The sequence below is a fragment of the Papilio machaon genome, chromosome 2, assembly GCF_912999745.1.
Source record: "Papilio machaon chromosome 2, ilPapMach1.1, whole genome shotgun sequence".
Taxonomy (NCBI): domain Eukaryota; kingdom Metazoa; phylum Arthropoda; class Insecta; order Lepidoptera; family Papilionidae; genus Papilio; species Papilio machaon.
Window position 1 is genome coordinate 10,065,229 of NC_059987.1, and position 15,932 is coordinate 10,081,160.

General features: G+C 35.3%; 1 protein-coding gene across 1 annotated transcript; it reads right to left on the reverse strand.

The window, feature by feature from the left end:
- Positions 1-2,879: 2,879 nt before the first annotated feature.
- Positions 2,880-14,763, reverse strand: LOC106713391 (peroxidase). The gene is made up of 13 exons (XM_014506194.2): positions 14,619-14,763; positions 12,647-12,789; positions 10,761-10,998; positions 7,487-7,701; positions 7,191-7,361; positions 6,938-7,099; positions 6,542-6,760; positions 6,034-6,231; positions 5,569-5,705; positions 4,418-4,585; positions 3,937-4,175; positions 3,389-3,555; positions 2,880-3,119 (listed from the first exon to the last, which is right to left on the reverse strand). Exons 1-13 carry the CDS (start codon positions 14,747-14,749, stop codon positions 2,881-2,883), a joined length of 2,427 nt encoding a protein of 808 aa, XP_014361680.2. The 5' UTR covers positions 14,750-14,763; the 3' UTR covers position 2,880.
- Between the last annotated feature and the right edge of the window lie 1,169 nt (positions 14,764-15,932).

Genomic DNA, 15,932 nt, shown 5'->3' on the forward strand with positions numbered 1-15,932 from the left:
TTAAAACAAACGACTTTAAACAAAAGTTTAATAGTTTCCTACAGACATTTGACACTAGTCATTATTTTTGCCGCCATTTTCCAAGAACGAAATTAACGTAACAACGTCATTGTGACAGATATGGTGAAAGTAGGAAAATTACAGATGCAATAAACTACTGTAAATAATAATTAAAAATAAAACAATTTTCGCGCCTTAATTGATTGTTTACCGAAATAAAAGAATTAGTAAAATAAACTTTGTTGCTTTAAAATAAAGGTTAAAAATGCAGTGAACGTTTAAATATGTAATTGGTACTAATTCTGTGCGGTATAACGTAAGACCTAAGAGAAGTCAGCTCAAGGTTCAGGATACGCCAATAAATGACGTCAGACTCCTTATAAATTTTCCCAAGTAAACTTTACCGTTCGTAAACTGTTTCATCACCTTATCACCATTACATACGGTTCATGTTTCATTAATTTGTTTGAAGAGTTGACATAGTTTGTGTTTACTTAACAGTAGGACTCGATTCAGTTAGCAAGGCCGACGGCTTCCCACAGATAGCCAAATAACAATGTTAAAATTTTTCTGACTCACACTCCTCCACTTGTCAGAAACTTAGAACATTTTCAACCATAAATAAAACCACTTTGATACAGATTTCTTAAAAAATAAAATTTTTGCACGCACTTATTGATATAATAAAAGACGACTAAAGTTGACAATAAAATAACATGACCGATTAAAAAGAGATTTTTTTGTATGATTACTTAATATTTACTAGTACTTGAATGTTTTCTAATATAGAAAGAAACAGGTATTAACTTACTATAAAACATTTTTTCGCAATTATTGATTGAAATCTGAACACGCACCTCCGCTACAAACCGCTACCGTCCGCGCCTAAATGGCGACAATCAAGTAGGCATAAAAAACTTCATCTTATAGCCAGTCCATTTTTACAGGTCATTGCCATAAGTGAACAAAAACGACTGCAAAAAGAATAAATGTGTTTTTTCCGCTTTACTTATTTTCTGAGGGACGCTATTGACACGCGGTTTTTATCTGAACACATTCTCTGTGGAGAGATAGATACACTGAACTCTGTTCGAAACTTTACGTGCTGTTTATTGCAGTATTCAAAATTTGCTATCCATTTCCATCAGGAGCCAACTAATAATTTTAATTCGCTCAAAGCGTGTTATCGCTTGATCAGTTCAAAATATTTGGACAAGGATAATATGAAATACAATACTGTTATAATAATCAAACATATTTATTAAAATTCACAATAATGATCTTATTTAAACTAAATTAAATTTAACATTTTTTTACATAGAGAGCGCGACTAACGTTTTATTTTATGTAAGCATAAATATGTGATATTATTTCCAAGATGTAAGTAAATCAAGATTTTTAATATATATTTTTCATAAATCAAACGCAACAAAAAGCCAAAACTTACACTAAAGTGAAGCCATTATCAAAACAAGTTTTAACTACGAAAGAAACACCAAATAAAGTCTTCTTAATCTAATTGCACAAAGGTAACAAAGCAAATCACAGCACAAACTGGCTCTAAATTAAATTATAATTATTTCTATAAATAAATTAAACGTTAAAAACGTTTAAAATCACTGTCAGAAATAAAAATAACTGTTATGTTAAACCGTTACAAACTAGTTGCGTTACGTTATTTTATAATTAAAATTAGCAGATGCTAAAAATAGCCGCTTATTAATAACGTTATTGTTTTGGCACAGATAACATTCACATCAATAAAACACAATGATACAAAATTTATAATCTATCGTCCTATATTACATGAAAAATGGACAAAACGTACACTTGATATAATAAAGGTAAAAAAAGGTTAAAAATATTTTCTGTGAATTAATTATCTCAGTAAGAAATATTAAACAGAAGTAATTCAACAAAATATGATACAAACCGTGCTTTTAATTATCAATTAACAACTACGCCACACGTAAAACAGATTTTATTAATATATTTACAGGCAATATACATAAATATGATGGTAGCAGAGTTGCCAGGTCGTCAAACCTACAAGCTGGACAGACCAGTTAGTTTGGCCAGTTTGGCCAGACATTTGGGTAGAAAGGTCGCACAAACTGTATTATTTAGGATTTTGTCTCAGTATTAATAGGTACATTCTCGTTTGGGAAATGTAAAAAGCCGGAAAACCTTTTATTTTGGTGGGACACGCAATCAAAAATCCTACCTATGTCCGGCTTTATCCGGTCGCCTGGCAACGCTAGATGAAAGGCACTCAAGTATTAAGATTTCAAATTCAACGTCAATTAAACTTGTAGAAACTTCAACTTCAGGTTTAGGTACACAAGAGTAGCAAATAGCAATTACGGTACGATCATAAGCAGTTTATATGTATTTAATTCTCATAGAATAGTTATATATAGAATATATGTTATATGTATATTATAGAATATATGTTTGGGACATAGCAACTAGTATTTTGATAGCTCCTACGAATAAGGGCCAATGGGCAAATTGATAACTTAACAAGAGAGGCTCTCAAAGCATCAACCATATATGAAAATTGGTCACATAGGCCTTTTTACTTCAGCAAAAAAATAACAATTACACTTGTAAATGTATATTTGTGTTTAGTGCATGTTGTTAACTAGACTGAAACCTAGTTTTTAACATCATTAGTTTGTTACTCTGGCCCTTATACATATGACCCATCGATTTGTAATCCGCATCATTTAATGTCTATTTCCACTTAGCTTATTAAGGCAGCTTTGTTGATTTAAAATCAAATGAGGCACTTAAGGGAATTGAAAATGACGTTTAATATAGACGAATATAAATTAATGTAACTGATACAGTACAGAAATTTATTATAAAATTATCTTACTACAATAACTTTTTTGGTTTTATTTTTTTATCTTTCTTTGAGGGTTTTTTAGGTGCAGGTATAACTGGTCCAGGTACTTTCCAAGGTGTGAAGTCTGGTTGTGGCAACTCCTTGCAGTCGACCAGCGGGTTGGTGGCACTCGGAGCCTCCATCACTCTCGGCTGAGCCTGGTCTAGGAGATCCTCGTTGGCGCAAATTACGCTGCCAAGAGTCGTTTTCCTTATCTCCTGCAGTTGCTCTATAGAAACAGTTTGGAATTATAGGATAACTAGCAGTCGCCCGCGATTACGTTTGCGCAGAATTAAAAAAAAACTTAATAAGTAGCCTAAGTGTTCTTCCAGACTATGATCTAGTTAGCCGATAACTGTGCCAAATTTCATAAAGATCCGTTGACCTGTTCCGGAGATACCTTCAAACAAACATTCATCCATCTATCTATCTCAACGTTGTTTTTTGGCTTATTCAAATGTTAAAAATGTTTTTTTAACGGTGAAAAATGTTACTCACCCATAGTGAAAGAGACCTGCGGGTCATCGGTCTCATACCAGAAGCGGTCGCCGATCTTGAGCCTTAAGAACTGGTCAGCCAGCAGACAAGTCAGGGTAGGTCCTAGAAGACGGCCGTGTGGCTGCTCTGCCAACGCGCCTGTGTACAGGTCGATGTCGTCCACATTTCTAGATCATACAGAACTCTAATTAGATTATAACATATGAAGTAAAGAACTAATGTTATATTATAGCCTATTAAATGTGTACTTGGAACGGACGAGTGATAGAAGACCATCCGGCCGTTCCATTTACCGATGAACAAACGAGGTACAATAATACCTAAGGAAGCTTCAAGTTCAAGACTGCTTTGAGATGGAGAAGGATTAAGAAAAATTGAGACTTTTTGTCGGTGAAGACCTACTTTGAGTCTACTTTTTTATAGGAGAAGGGGGCAAACGAGCAACGGACCGAGTTATTTGATCCGACGCCCATGTACATCCGCAACGCCAGAGGAATCGCTTTTTTTTTTACTTCATATCTACTTGATAAAATGGACAACAAAATTACTTATAAATCTTGCAAATCCGACTGAGTGACAATTCATCGAATATCTCGTTGAGGTCTTCGAAGGTCTTCGGTCTGGAGAGGCCGCAGTGCTCCCTCCAGGCGGGATAGGAGGGCAGGCCGTGGTCCCGGCCGCGCTGGATGTTCAGCGAGATGAGATCTAGACCGCAGGGGCCGGGCTTCTTCACCGGTACAGAGGATATATTCAGTACTAATGGACGCTCGAATAAGTGGTTGCTGAGCTGAGAACGAAGAAAAAGAAGTTACTGAAACGTATTTGGAAAGATATTTTAGTGTAGTTGAATATCTTAAGTATTGTTTAGGAATTCACAATAAGGAGTTTAATAGTTTAATAGTCTAATAGTTTTGGACAAATTTATGTCTTTGGTATGCTCGATTGAGGATCAATAGGTGAAAAGAAAGAGTTCAGTTTGATATAAAATACGATAACCTTAGTTCAGCATTCATCACCGCATATAGTTACCTCAGTGGTGACGTGAGGGTCGACGCTGTGCACGGGGGTGTTGATGGCGGAGCTGACGGAGAGGGTGGTGCCGCGGGCGAGGTACAGCGCGTACGGATTGAACAACATCTCGTGCAGGTGTACGTAGTTCACTGTGCCGTTCGCAGCGTCCACGTTCCTAATCAGACCCTGCACGAAATCAGTCAGGAATACAATGGTAAAGCGTAATTTAAGACAAAGATTGCACGAATCTTGATAGTTTAGGAAAATTTCTCGTGAAATGTTAGGTATTCTGTGCATATCCTATTTGGCCGTGTATTGCCTAGGCCGTAAGTTCACAAGGCTATCGTAACGGAGTTACTTTACTGTTTAAGAATAATTACTGCATCAATTGTGTAAGAAATATATTTGTTTAAAGTGACAAAATATATAATTTATTAAGATCCTAACATATAACAATGTGTGTATATATTTACAAATATAATTTGTGTCTTGACACTCGAGAGTGCGTCGACTTGAGTTCGTGCCAATGTAACGTATTTAAGAATAACTGTTAATAGCATTCCTAAAGTATCCGAATTAGTTTTCTCGTCATCAGAAATCATCACAAGTTCACAAGTGTACATTGCAAAAAATATAAAAATTCTTACATTAGCGGATAAGAGCTAGTAAATGTAGAGTACGTTTGTTTCCTAAACAATGGTAAAAACTAATAAAACCATTTAAAAAAATCATCAAAACTTCTGTCTGTACATATAAAATTGGAGTGTCTTTACGTTATGTCGGAAAAAATATGTCGTACACATGAAAAAAAAATTGTCTATCAGTATCCGCGATTCCTCGTTTGTTTAGGCATGTGATGCATGCATCACATACATATTAAAAGTTATTTATTCCCCGCGCTGACGCAGTCGCGGGCGACAGCTAGTGTATAATACATCTATATATATAAAAGAAAGTCGTGTTAGTTACACTATTTATAACTCAAGAACGACTGAATCGATTTGACTGAAAATTGGTGGGCAGGTAGCTTATATTTTTTTGGTATTGGTACCAGGAAATGGACATAGGATAATTTTTACCCCGTTTTATATTTTTTATTTCGCGCGGACGGAATCGCGGGATAAAGCTAGTGTTTTATAATTTTGTCAATTATTCTGTAGATGTCATACCGGTAGCAATGTATGAGCAAATCTGAAAGCGGCTGCGGAGAAGTGGTTAGCAATGGAGGGGTCGACGTCGGGGTCGTAGGCGCTGGTGTATCCCTCCGTCTGCAGAGTCAGGTTCAGTGCCCACATCACATCCATACCTGCGGTAGCAGTTGAAAGGTTAAAATAATAATTTTACGACCTATTTATTACAAGATTATATGAGAGATGAAAGAAGAGTCTTTTTCTTAGATAAAGTCAACAAGTCGATCATTGAACTAATTGGTTTTCAAATCCCAAGACCTCAGAGGCTTCACGTGGATGATCCACATGACACTCCCGATGTAAGGTAGCAGGATAAAAATTGAAGGTTCACAATTTGAAGAGGAATTTTACCACCACAAGAAACAGTTCAAAACATGGGAAAAGACAGAGGCTATGAAAGAAAAGTGTGATCTAAATAAATAAAATGACAAGTGTAAGTGTTACCGAGTATAGCGGGCAGGAATTCAGCGTAGGTGATGTGCTGCATCTGAGCGCCGAGGATGCGCCGCGACTCCTGGTAGAGGACGTCGTCATCCCAGCCGGGGTTGAGGGCGGCCAGCGCACTCGCCACACGGTTGTGTTGCCGCGCCCAGATCAGGTGCATCGTCGTTAAATGTAGGTTCTCGTTAGCTCTGTCGTCACCTATAAGTTATCACCTATACTAAGTTTTTTTAAACTACTGTTTTGGTAAATTATAAGCCAAGTGATTCACAGTTACATTGGGGTTTCGACTCCTTAAAGGCAAAATAAGGTCCTCAAATCATCCGTACTTCCTTTTAACGAATTGAATTTAACCGGTTATTATAAATTAGAGAAAACATTAACTAGATTTGCTTAAAAAATTAAAAAAACTACTAATCAAATTCCTGTTCTATATAAGTATCCTGGCTGGATTGGAAAATAGTCAAATTTTTGACCAATTCTAAGATCTGGTCATCTTATTTGTACCAACCTGACTCGAAGCAATACCGTCCCTTTGCAGTCATCTCGACAGTGTTGCAGCCGTCGTTGGGATCTGTGGAGGGAGGTAACAGTTCCCAGGGACCTATTTTCAGCATTTTGAGCTGGCCCGAGACACCAAGCCGCAGCTGTGTTGCCTTAGACTCCGTGAAGCTGTACACTGTGGACGCGTCAATGAACGCTGAGGCCTGGTTCAACTGCTCTCTTACACCTGGATACAAAATGATAACCTGATGATCATAACTGAAGTGTTCATAGACTTGAGACTGTCTTTCACAAGTCATTATCACAGCAACACGCTATGTACGTTGATAACATTGTCTTAGTGATTTTGAGGAGTTTGTCTTTTAAGAATTAATTGTTTTCTTGCGTGAAGCTTTAGTCTTACCAAAATGGCAGGTGGGCGCGGGAGCGGACCTGACGAACTCCATACATGTGAGGTTGTAGTCCTGGTAGAAGGGGTCCTCCACGTCCAGTCGCACTGGGAAGCACTCCGGGTGCGTCAGCTCTGCGTCCGGCGCACAACACGACAGTGCGCTGCTGTTCTCACCTAGATAGTTACAGAGGAAACTTAATTAGATAGAATAAAGTAAAGGGGAGTAGCCTCTCCCTATCCTAAGGATCATTTGCTGTATACTGACCCTTGCTGAGTGCTGTGGCGGTGATATCATGGTCGACGAACTGTCCCCACACGGCCAGCATCACCGTAAATGTTGTGTCGTGGGCGTAGCTCGGCCGATGCACTGTCACGCTCACGTCGCGAGCACTGGGCAGTTCCGCGCCGCCCACGCCCATGCGTGGGGAACTGATCCCTGGGGAACAAGAAACTCGTGATGTTATCTGTTACTGTCTAATGTCATCGAGAATCAAATTCGATAAACGCCTGCGGAAATATAATAGCAATAGTGTATTTTGAATAAAAATATTTCTTTCTCACCATCTCCGTAATCAGGTGGAAGTACTCTTCTGAATGGTGTGTTGGAGACGCCCCATGTGAGAGGATTATTGATATTGTTACACGTGCCATCCAGCGTGCGATACTTGGACATCACGCAGGGCTCAGTCGGGGGCCTGCAGTAGGCGGGCTCCGCAAACGATCCGTTGGTGGCGGGCCCCACGCCCACGCCGCCCTCTCTCAGTGAAGGATTCGTACTGAAATATAAAGGTTATAGACGTACTTAATAGGTAAATAGTGTGTACTAAATTTACAAGTATTTAACTGAAAACATGCAAACGTTTATTTATTAATTTAGACAATGTTTGATTTAAAGACCATAATCTAGAAGGTTCGATAATAGATTAGGATTAGAGGGTCTCATATTTCGGTGTAGTTCGATAGTGACAGCGGTATCGGAGACGAAGCCAGACGCGGGCTCGGCTTACCCTACTATTTGGTTTCACGTCCTCCATCGCCACTCGCCACCACATTGCCCAATTCTAAATCTACTTAATGTAATTTCAAAATAACCTAATAAGCCTAATTTCCTGACATTATATTCTTACCGATTTAATATTAGAAACTACATATAAAGGTGAATATACATTAGAGCATTTTCTCAAGCATTATTATGTAATATACCTTCCAAAGAACATCTGGTTCGTGAAAAAGTATTACACAAGAATATATCATAGAGCGGTACGTTGTTCTGTTACAAGTAAATACTCTAGTCTATACCCACCTTAACAATTTCAGTACAACGACAACAAAACTAAGCTAATTACTGCAAGTCCTCTGTTCTTATACAATACAATAACCAACTTATATGACTGATGTCTACACTAGATGTTACGTAATAAAGTAGATAGACAAAGAGATGATGAACGTATACAATAATTATTTATTCTAAAATCGATTATATTTAAAATTATCTTAAAATATAAAAAATATTTAGCCGTCTTTGTCAATTTAATTATTCATTCGTCTGTGAATTTCTAGAGACCGCAATATTATCGGTTACAGTATTGAGATCACGTCGTAACATGATCTCCGTGGTGTTGAATTGATATCTCTCACATACCAGTAGAGTACTGTTATATACCTTAGAACTATTGACATGTTAAGTATGCATTTAAAATTGTATAAAGAATAGAATGCAATCGAAAATGAAGTTTGATGAAGGGAAATAAGTTTACTATTGTAGTTAATTTTAAAAGATAATTTTTATTACTGCGGTGAATCTGTACATATGAATAAAATTGAAGTGCCTGTTTTAATATTTCATGTTTTAACTATATCGTTTTTGTTTTTAATTTTTTTAGTCTATCCGTCTGCCTATCTGGTTGTCAGCAAGCGGTGTTTGTTCCGGGTAATCTCAGAAACCGCTGAACCGATTTTCATGGGACATCCACTGAAATGTAGGTAATGTGTGCTGGCAACTTATTGGCTACTTTTTTTTTCCACGCTGAAGAAGTCAAGGACAGACGCAATCTCGAAACGGATGGACAGATTTTAACGGACGATTAGATTAGTAGATATATAAGAGGTGTTTTAAGAAAAAAATATGTAAGGAAAACACATAAGGAAACATATATTGAATAAGCAGCTTACAAGAAAGCGGTTAAGTCTAACAAGATTATGCTGCGGCTTTCTTACCGCTGCTTAACTGTAACTTGAGAATTGCTTCATTTAAATTAAAACAGTACAATAAGTAGTTTAAAAACAAATCACGCGAAATTTTAGTTTGAAAAAAAAACAAGTAATAGAAGTCTCAGATCCTGTCACAATAGCCAAAGTCCTGAATGACCTTCCTGAAAATAGTTTGTTATGTCGTCGTTGGTATTTATTAGAAAGTTTTATATTACTAATATTATAAATGCGAATACAGTGAAACTTGGTTAAGTGGGACCTGGATAAGTGAGAAACCTCCATAACTGGAACTCATGCTGAGGTCCCAACACTTTGGCACTGAATTACCTCTGTTAGTGGGACGAGGTAAACCTCTATATCTGGGATTTGTTCTTTCGATTTATCATCATAGTTACCTCTATAACTGAGACAGCGAGTAAATTTTATATGCATAAACCTCTGTAACTGAGATAACATTGTTTGTTTACTCATTCTTATTCTACCTACAAATTCCACACGTAATTCCAAGTACGTAAGTACAAATTTTGAACGTTATTTTATTTAATCATCGCACCTGTATAACTGAAATAACCTGTATTCTCACCTCTATTAATGGAACCCTCTGTAAATGAGACAGATATTTATTTATACCTGTATATCTGAGACACTGGGTAAGTGGAATACCTCTATAAGTGAAACGACATTGCAGGTCCCATGATGTCTCACTTAACCAGGTTTCACTGTATTTAGATGGATGGATGTTTGTTTGAAGGTATCTCCGGAACGGCTCAACGGATCTTGATAAAATTGGGGGAATATATAGATCATAGTCTTGATGAACACATAGGCTACTTATTAAGTGTTTTTTAATCTGCGCGGAGGGAGTCGTTGGCAAAAGCTAGTCATACAAATATGTGTCAATTCATTTATTTATTGGTTAGCTATACAACAATTTAATTGTACTTTGTGAAACAGGCTATGTATTTTAAAAAAATCATGTTTTTAAAAATCCGATTACGATATGGAAATTATAAATATTAATTTTAGTTTCGGATCTTGTCAATAAATATCTCAAAATATTAAAAGAAGCTAATCTCGTATCGGAACTTTGATATTTGCCCTGTATATGTATTCATCTCGTAGGCCACGCGATATTCAAAGCGATTGTACTTATGTTATAATTGAGATCACTCATTGAGATAATCTAAAGGAAGTCTGTCGATGTGCACTAATAACCTAGAATTGGAACATTGTCTCCTATTTTATGTACCTGCTAGCTGTCGCCCGCGACTCTGTCCGCGCGGAATTAAACAAAAAAAACTTAATAATTAGCCTATGTGTTCTTCCAGACTATGTTCTTCATCTGAGCCAATTTTAATCGTCCATCCATTCAAACATTCGCATTTAGAATGTTAGTAAGATTGTGCTCAAAACTAAAGATGTGTAGCAAAGCTTAGTTCATTCAACGGGAAGGATCCATTAAATGGTGTATTTCAAATCACATCCGTTACAAAAACCTTACCTTGTTCTGAAGAATGGGATTATAGGGCTAATGTAGGTTCGTGATTTTTTGTGAAATATTCTTTTACGCTTATAATCGAATACCTATAAAATAAATTAGTGAGAATTCTCAATCTGTACGTACCCATTGGCGAGGACCCTGGTAGCGTGTTCAGCAGCAAATGCAGACTCTGCTAATGGCTTGACGGCAGCTTTGGTGGCAGCTGCGCGCTGCGCCCGCGCCGCTGGCGTATCCATGGCAAGCGGCACCAACCCGGATTCCAGCTTCCGTCTGGCTGCCAGAGCCTCCTGGCCGGCAGTCACTGCGGAAGCCACGGCCTCGCTGCTCGGATGCTCACTCATCCATGCTGCTGATGGCTTTCCTGTAATGATATATTTGTTATGATATATCCCACTGCCGAAAGATATATATATTTTTATGTTTGTTTTTAAATAAAAAAATGACAGGATCACAATATGTTTTTTATACATATGTTTCGGCAAACTCACGGATAGTCGTACTTACTTCATCTATATATTTTTAACTATCATTTTTAATTAATTAAAGAAATATTAAAGATTCACATGTTTTGTTTCTTAGTTGGAGATCGCCAAACGTAGGCATAGGTTAGTAATTTAAATGGAAATTAATTTTTTGATGAAATGCCCTTGAATAGTGCTAGGTAAAAATGTATTCAATTGAAATGATCTCATTTTCAATTCCTAGTGTTAAATATGTCTTCCGAAACACAAAGATTGAATAACATAATATGCTACATCGTGCAAATATTTTACAATTGACAAAAAATACTTTGTCACTTAATATATTATATATGCCGTATATCCGAGTACAATGTTATTGCAATAAAGAAATAAAGCTTCATATGTATTTAAGGTTCATTGAGTTTTTTAAAAAAAGTAACCATTAAATACTTCTTTTAAGATCTAGAAATATTTTATATTAAATAGGAAACTTTATGTTAGTCACGAGGAATTTTTTTTTCGCCATGTATCAAAAAGGTTAATACAACCAGTTTTTTAGCGCGTGTCGCTTATTTAAATTAATATTAATAAAAAAAATATGTCATACGATAGAACAGGTACTGAATGAAAAATGGAGGCGTTAATGCGCAATTTTTTTTTTGTTTCACTTACATTCAATACTTTTGATTGAAGACGATAGAGCTAAGTTCATTTGGTTCTAACACTTAACCTAAAATTGCCATTTATTGCTTTTGCGACTAGTTTTATTTTAATTTAAATACTAAAACATTATTGCAGTATTTTTAAAACAATAATTACATTTACTTAATATTAATTTAATCTGTTGTTATTTTTTATTATTTATTATTTTTGTTATTAGTACTAGTTAACTTATCCTTGTTTTTTTAGTATTTATAGTTTTTTAATGATCTTTTATCGATGTGTTGATTTTTTTTTATTATAACTATATTTCTTTATCAGAATCTATTCGTTAAAACCTAATGGTTTATTTTAATAAAATACAATTACAGTTTGTGTTAAGATATTATTTTCTTGTGCGTTGTGTTAACAGCGAGTAAAGATAAATTCAATGGATGAAAAAGATAAGAATTTTTATAAGAGAAATACTTGTAATAAAATTAATGTGTTCTCTCATTAATCATTTAAACAAACTTATCTTTATTCTATGTCAGATACGCCTTACACAAACATACATACATTTTTAAACGAATAGATTATGACGACATAATATTAAGTAAAATATATAAATGTAATTTTCTAATACTATCAATGTTTTGTATTGCGTTTTGTTCCGCGTAATCTCCTGAACGACTGGACCAATTTTGAAGCGAAAGTACCTCAAGCAGGCGGGCATATTATAGTTTTTTTTTATATTCTATGCTGACGAAATCCAGTACGATCGCTAGTATATTAATAAGTTATATATAAGTAAAGAAAATTGTTGTAATTTGCACCATTTTAAGGAAACATCAAGCCGCCATTTTGTCTATGGCACAGAGCAGTTAGTTTAGGTACCTAAAGTCGTACCTGATAGTGGCCATGTCATTTTGAGTAGAGGCAGTAATGTAGCGGGCAGGGTCGTGTTGTCATCTTGTTCGTTTTCAAGCGCGCTGGTCTCCAGGCCCAGGTTGTAGCCTACAGTGACCAGCAGCGTCACCGATAGCAGCACACTGGTTACATACAAAGGAAATTATTCTTTTATTGCGTCTAAGAGTAACGTCACATCAGCGATGCTGCAGCAATGTTGCGGCAGAGACTTTATTTATTTAAATGTATTATTTTGAAGGTCAAAATGTAGGTAAATGAGCTTAAACAAGTTCACATTACGAAACCAAATGCAAAAGTAAAAGTTAAAAAATACAATTTGCGTGGTATTTATTTAACGTTTTGAATATTTCGGTTCTAATCTAAAGGTAAGTTATCCTGGAATATTGTACTTGACATCGCCTCATTGCATTTTATGTGTTAAATTTCAAGTGTAAATTTAAGTTTTATAAGTTAACTTCAGGTTTTTTAACTTAGATTAGTTTTATATGAGACATGTGTACTAATGGTTTATGTAACCACTACCGGTAACACGCGACTACATCAGAGCAGAAAAAAAAGGAGCTTATAATATTCCCGCGTACATCAGCTACCTTCCTGTTAAAATCGGTCTAGCTGTTCCAGATATTACCTGGAACAAACGCGGACTTGCGGACAGACATACAGATAGAAGAAAAAACTTGGTGTTTCGTTCTCAGCTATTAAAGTAAATCTTGTGTACGATATAAGTTTTTTTTTATTTTACATACAGTAACACCAATTTTATTTATCCTTACTTTATCTATCTATATATATAAAAGAAAGTCGTGTTAGTTACACTATTTATAACTCAAGAACGGCTGAATCGATTTGACTGAAAATTGGTGGGCAGGTAGCTTAGAACCAGGAAACGGACATAGGATAATTTTTACCCCGTTTTCTATTTTTTATTCCGCGCGGACGGAGTCGCGGGTAAAAGCTAGTTAATATTATAAATGCGAACGTTTGGATGTATGGATGTTTATTAGAAGGTATCTTCAGAAAGGCTGTATGGATGTCGCTGAAATTTGTCATAGATGTACAACATTAAGTTTTTTTTTTTAAATTCCACGCGGACGGTGTCACGGACGACAGCTAGTAGATAGATAAAACAACTTTATATGCGGTAGCAAAAGTTCCGATTTACTTTATTAAGTTACATTTATACAATCCTTAATTTGAATTACAAAACAGTATAATTAATTATTCTAACTCGATTTTTGAGACATTCAAATAATATGTTAAGATGGACATCTAGCTCGTGCCGATATTTATATGTATGTATTTATTATACATATTCATATATAAAGTTAAATAAAATTAGTGTATGTATGTAATATCAAAGTATAATTTTCATATTTCAAGCATATGATATATTTATGTAACTTACGTATAGCAAAAACTTTTTTATTTTTTATTTTTGGTTTTCTTATTTTCAGCTAGACCTATTTTGACAGATTTTTAATAGAAAGCATTAAAAAAAAACTTGTACTGCGATCTTTGTGGCCAGTATTTTTTGATGTGCGCATATTTTGATAGTTATTGGGAACTGAAGAAACATTGTAATATTAAATTTCACGCGGACGAAGTCGCGGAGACGAGCTAGTACATTTTAATTACGTATATCTTGATTCTTGATGATAATTATCTATTTAATAGGACTGGATTCGACCATCAACATTTTTTTCTGACTATAGGCTAACGACACACTATTTAAAGTTATTAATGTTAATTTAATTTATATTAAAACATAAGATAAAACGAATCTTAACTCTTTAAACCCATTAATGGCACGCGTATCTCTTTAATTTAATAAGTAGTTTAATCAAATAATAAAATTGTCACACACCACTACTGGAGATGTTAGTGAATAAGTGTTGATAAGTGAAATATAATAGAATAAAGTGGCTAGCTATTATGTGGACTATGAACTCACATGAGGACAATACAGACGAAGCACTGGAAGTTGCGCAGACGTTTCTGGTAGCTGCGTGAGATGCTGGACTCGAACACATAGGCGGGCTGTACGAGCGGCGTACGCTCCGACGTGCTCGGCGTGCGCTGCATACTCCCTCGACTTTATCCTCGACTTGATCCTCTGCCGCAAACAAAACGCTACTTTACATCATGATCATGAGCTTGTACATACATATTAATTTGTTCAACGTAGGAATAATAAAATGGATAAGAAAAATTATTTAAAAAACTTTTAAATTTTTCATGGAAGAATCGGTGATTTAAGGAAGACGTCCCCAGATCTGGTCACTTGATCTGAATTGCTAGTTTATAAAAATAAAGTTAATTTAGTTTTCTTGACGTTGTTTCATCACATTAACAATAAATAAAACAAGCAAAATATCTGTTAGCGTCAAAAAATAATTTTCTTAGCGATTGTACATGCGCTACCCAGAGTAGCCGACTTCACTCCGGTCAAGTCGGATTGTAATTTTATTCGGGTTTTTTAGGATGGCAGTTGTAACTTGTTGCTTGTTGTACTGCACAACAAAGCAGGTTCATTTAGAGTCAAAAAAACTAAAACAATCTGTGACGCTTGACCGTATTATTTGAGTTGTATTTTAACGGTACAAGCAATTAAAAACATACAAAAATATAGATTAGATATAATTTTTTTATGTGTAACAAATAAAAAAGTTATTAATGTATTTGTTTTTTTATTAATTTCACGTTTCAAATGTAATTTTATTAACGATTCTCAGTATATCAACCACTAAGTGTAATTAAATTGTTGTTTTATAATTAGTAAGTCAAACACGATTCAGTTAAATTGAAGGATACTTTGAAAGAACTGTTGGAGAATAAACAAGAGAACTCAACAGATTCTACTTCTCTATGTCTGTTAACTATAATTGCAAATTTTCTATATTTCGAGATTTTAGCAACAGAAATCTCTTTACTTATTTTGTTAAAATTCGACAATCTAGTTTACTATTTGCATGTAATCTACGTGCAAGTAATAAAAAATAATTATTTAAACAAATAAATACCAACACTATCATTTAAAATATCTACGAATAGTAAAGAAACAAATTGATATCAATCAAGACATTCAAATAAAATTCTTTTTATAATAAATGTTGAGTTTCAAATATCTATATTCATACTAGCTGACGCCCGCGACCCCGTCCGCGCGCAGTTAAAAAATGGGGGTTATGAAAAATAGATGTTGGCCGATTCTCAGACCTACTGAATATGCTCACAAAATTTCATGAGAATCGGTCAAGCCGTTTCG

Excerpts from the sequence above, each read along its gene's own strand:
- LOC106713391 (XM_014506194.2), bottom strand. The coding sequence starts at position 14,749 with ATGCAGCGCACGCCGAGCACGTCGGAGCGTACGCCGCTCGTACAGCCC. Across the intron at positions 10,999-12,646 it reads AATGACATGGCCACTATCAG|GAAAGCCATCAGCAGCATGG; the intron begins GTACGACTTTAG and ends ATATCATTACAG. Across the intron at positions 6,232-6,541 it reads ACGGTATTGCTTCGAGTCAG|GTGACGACAGAGCTAACGAG; the intron begins GTTGGTACAAAT and ends GATAACTTATAG.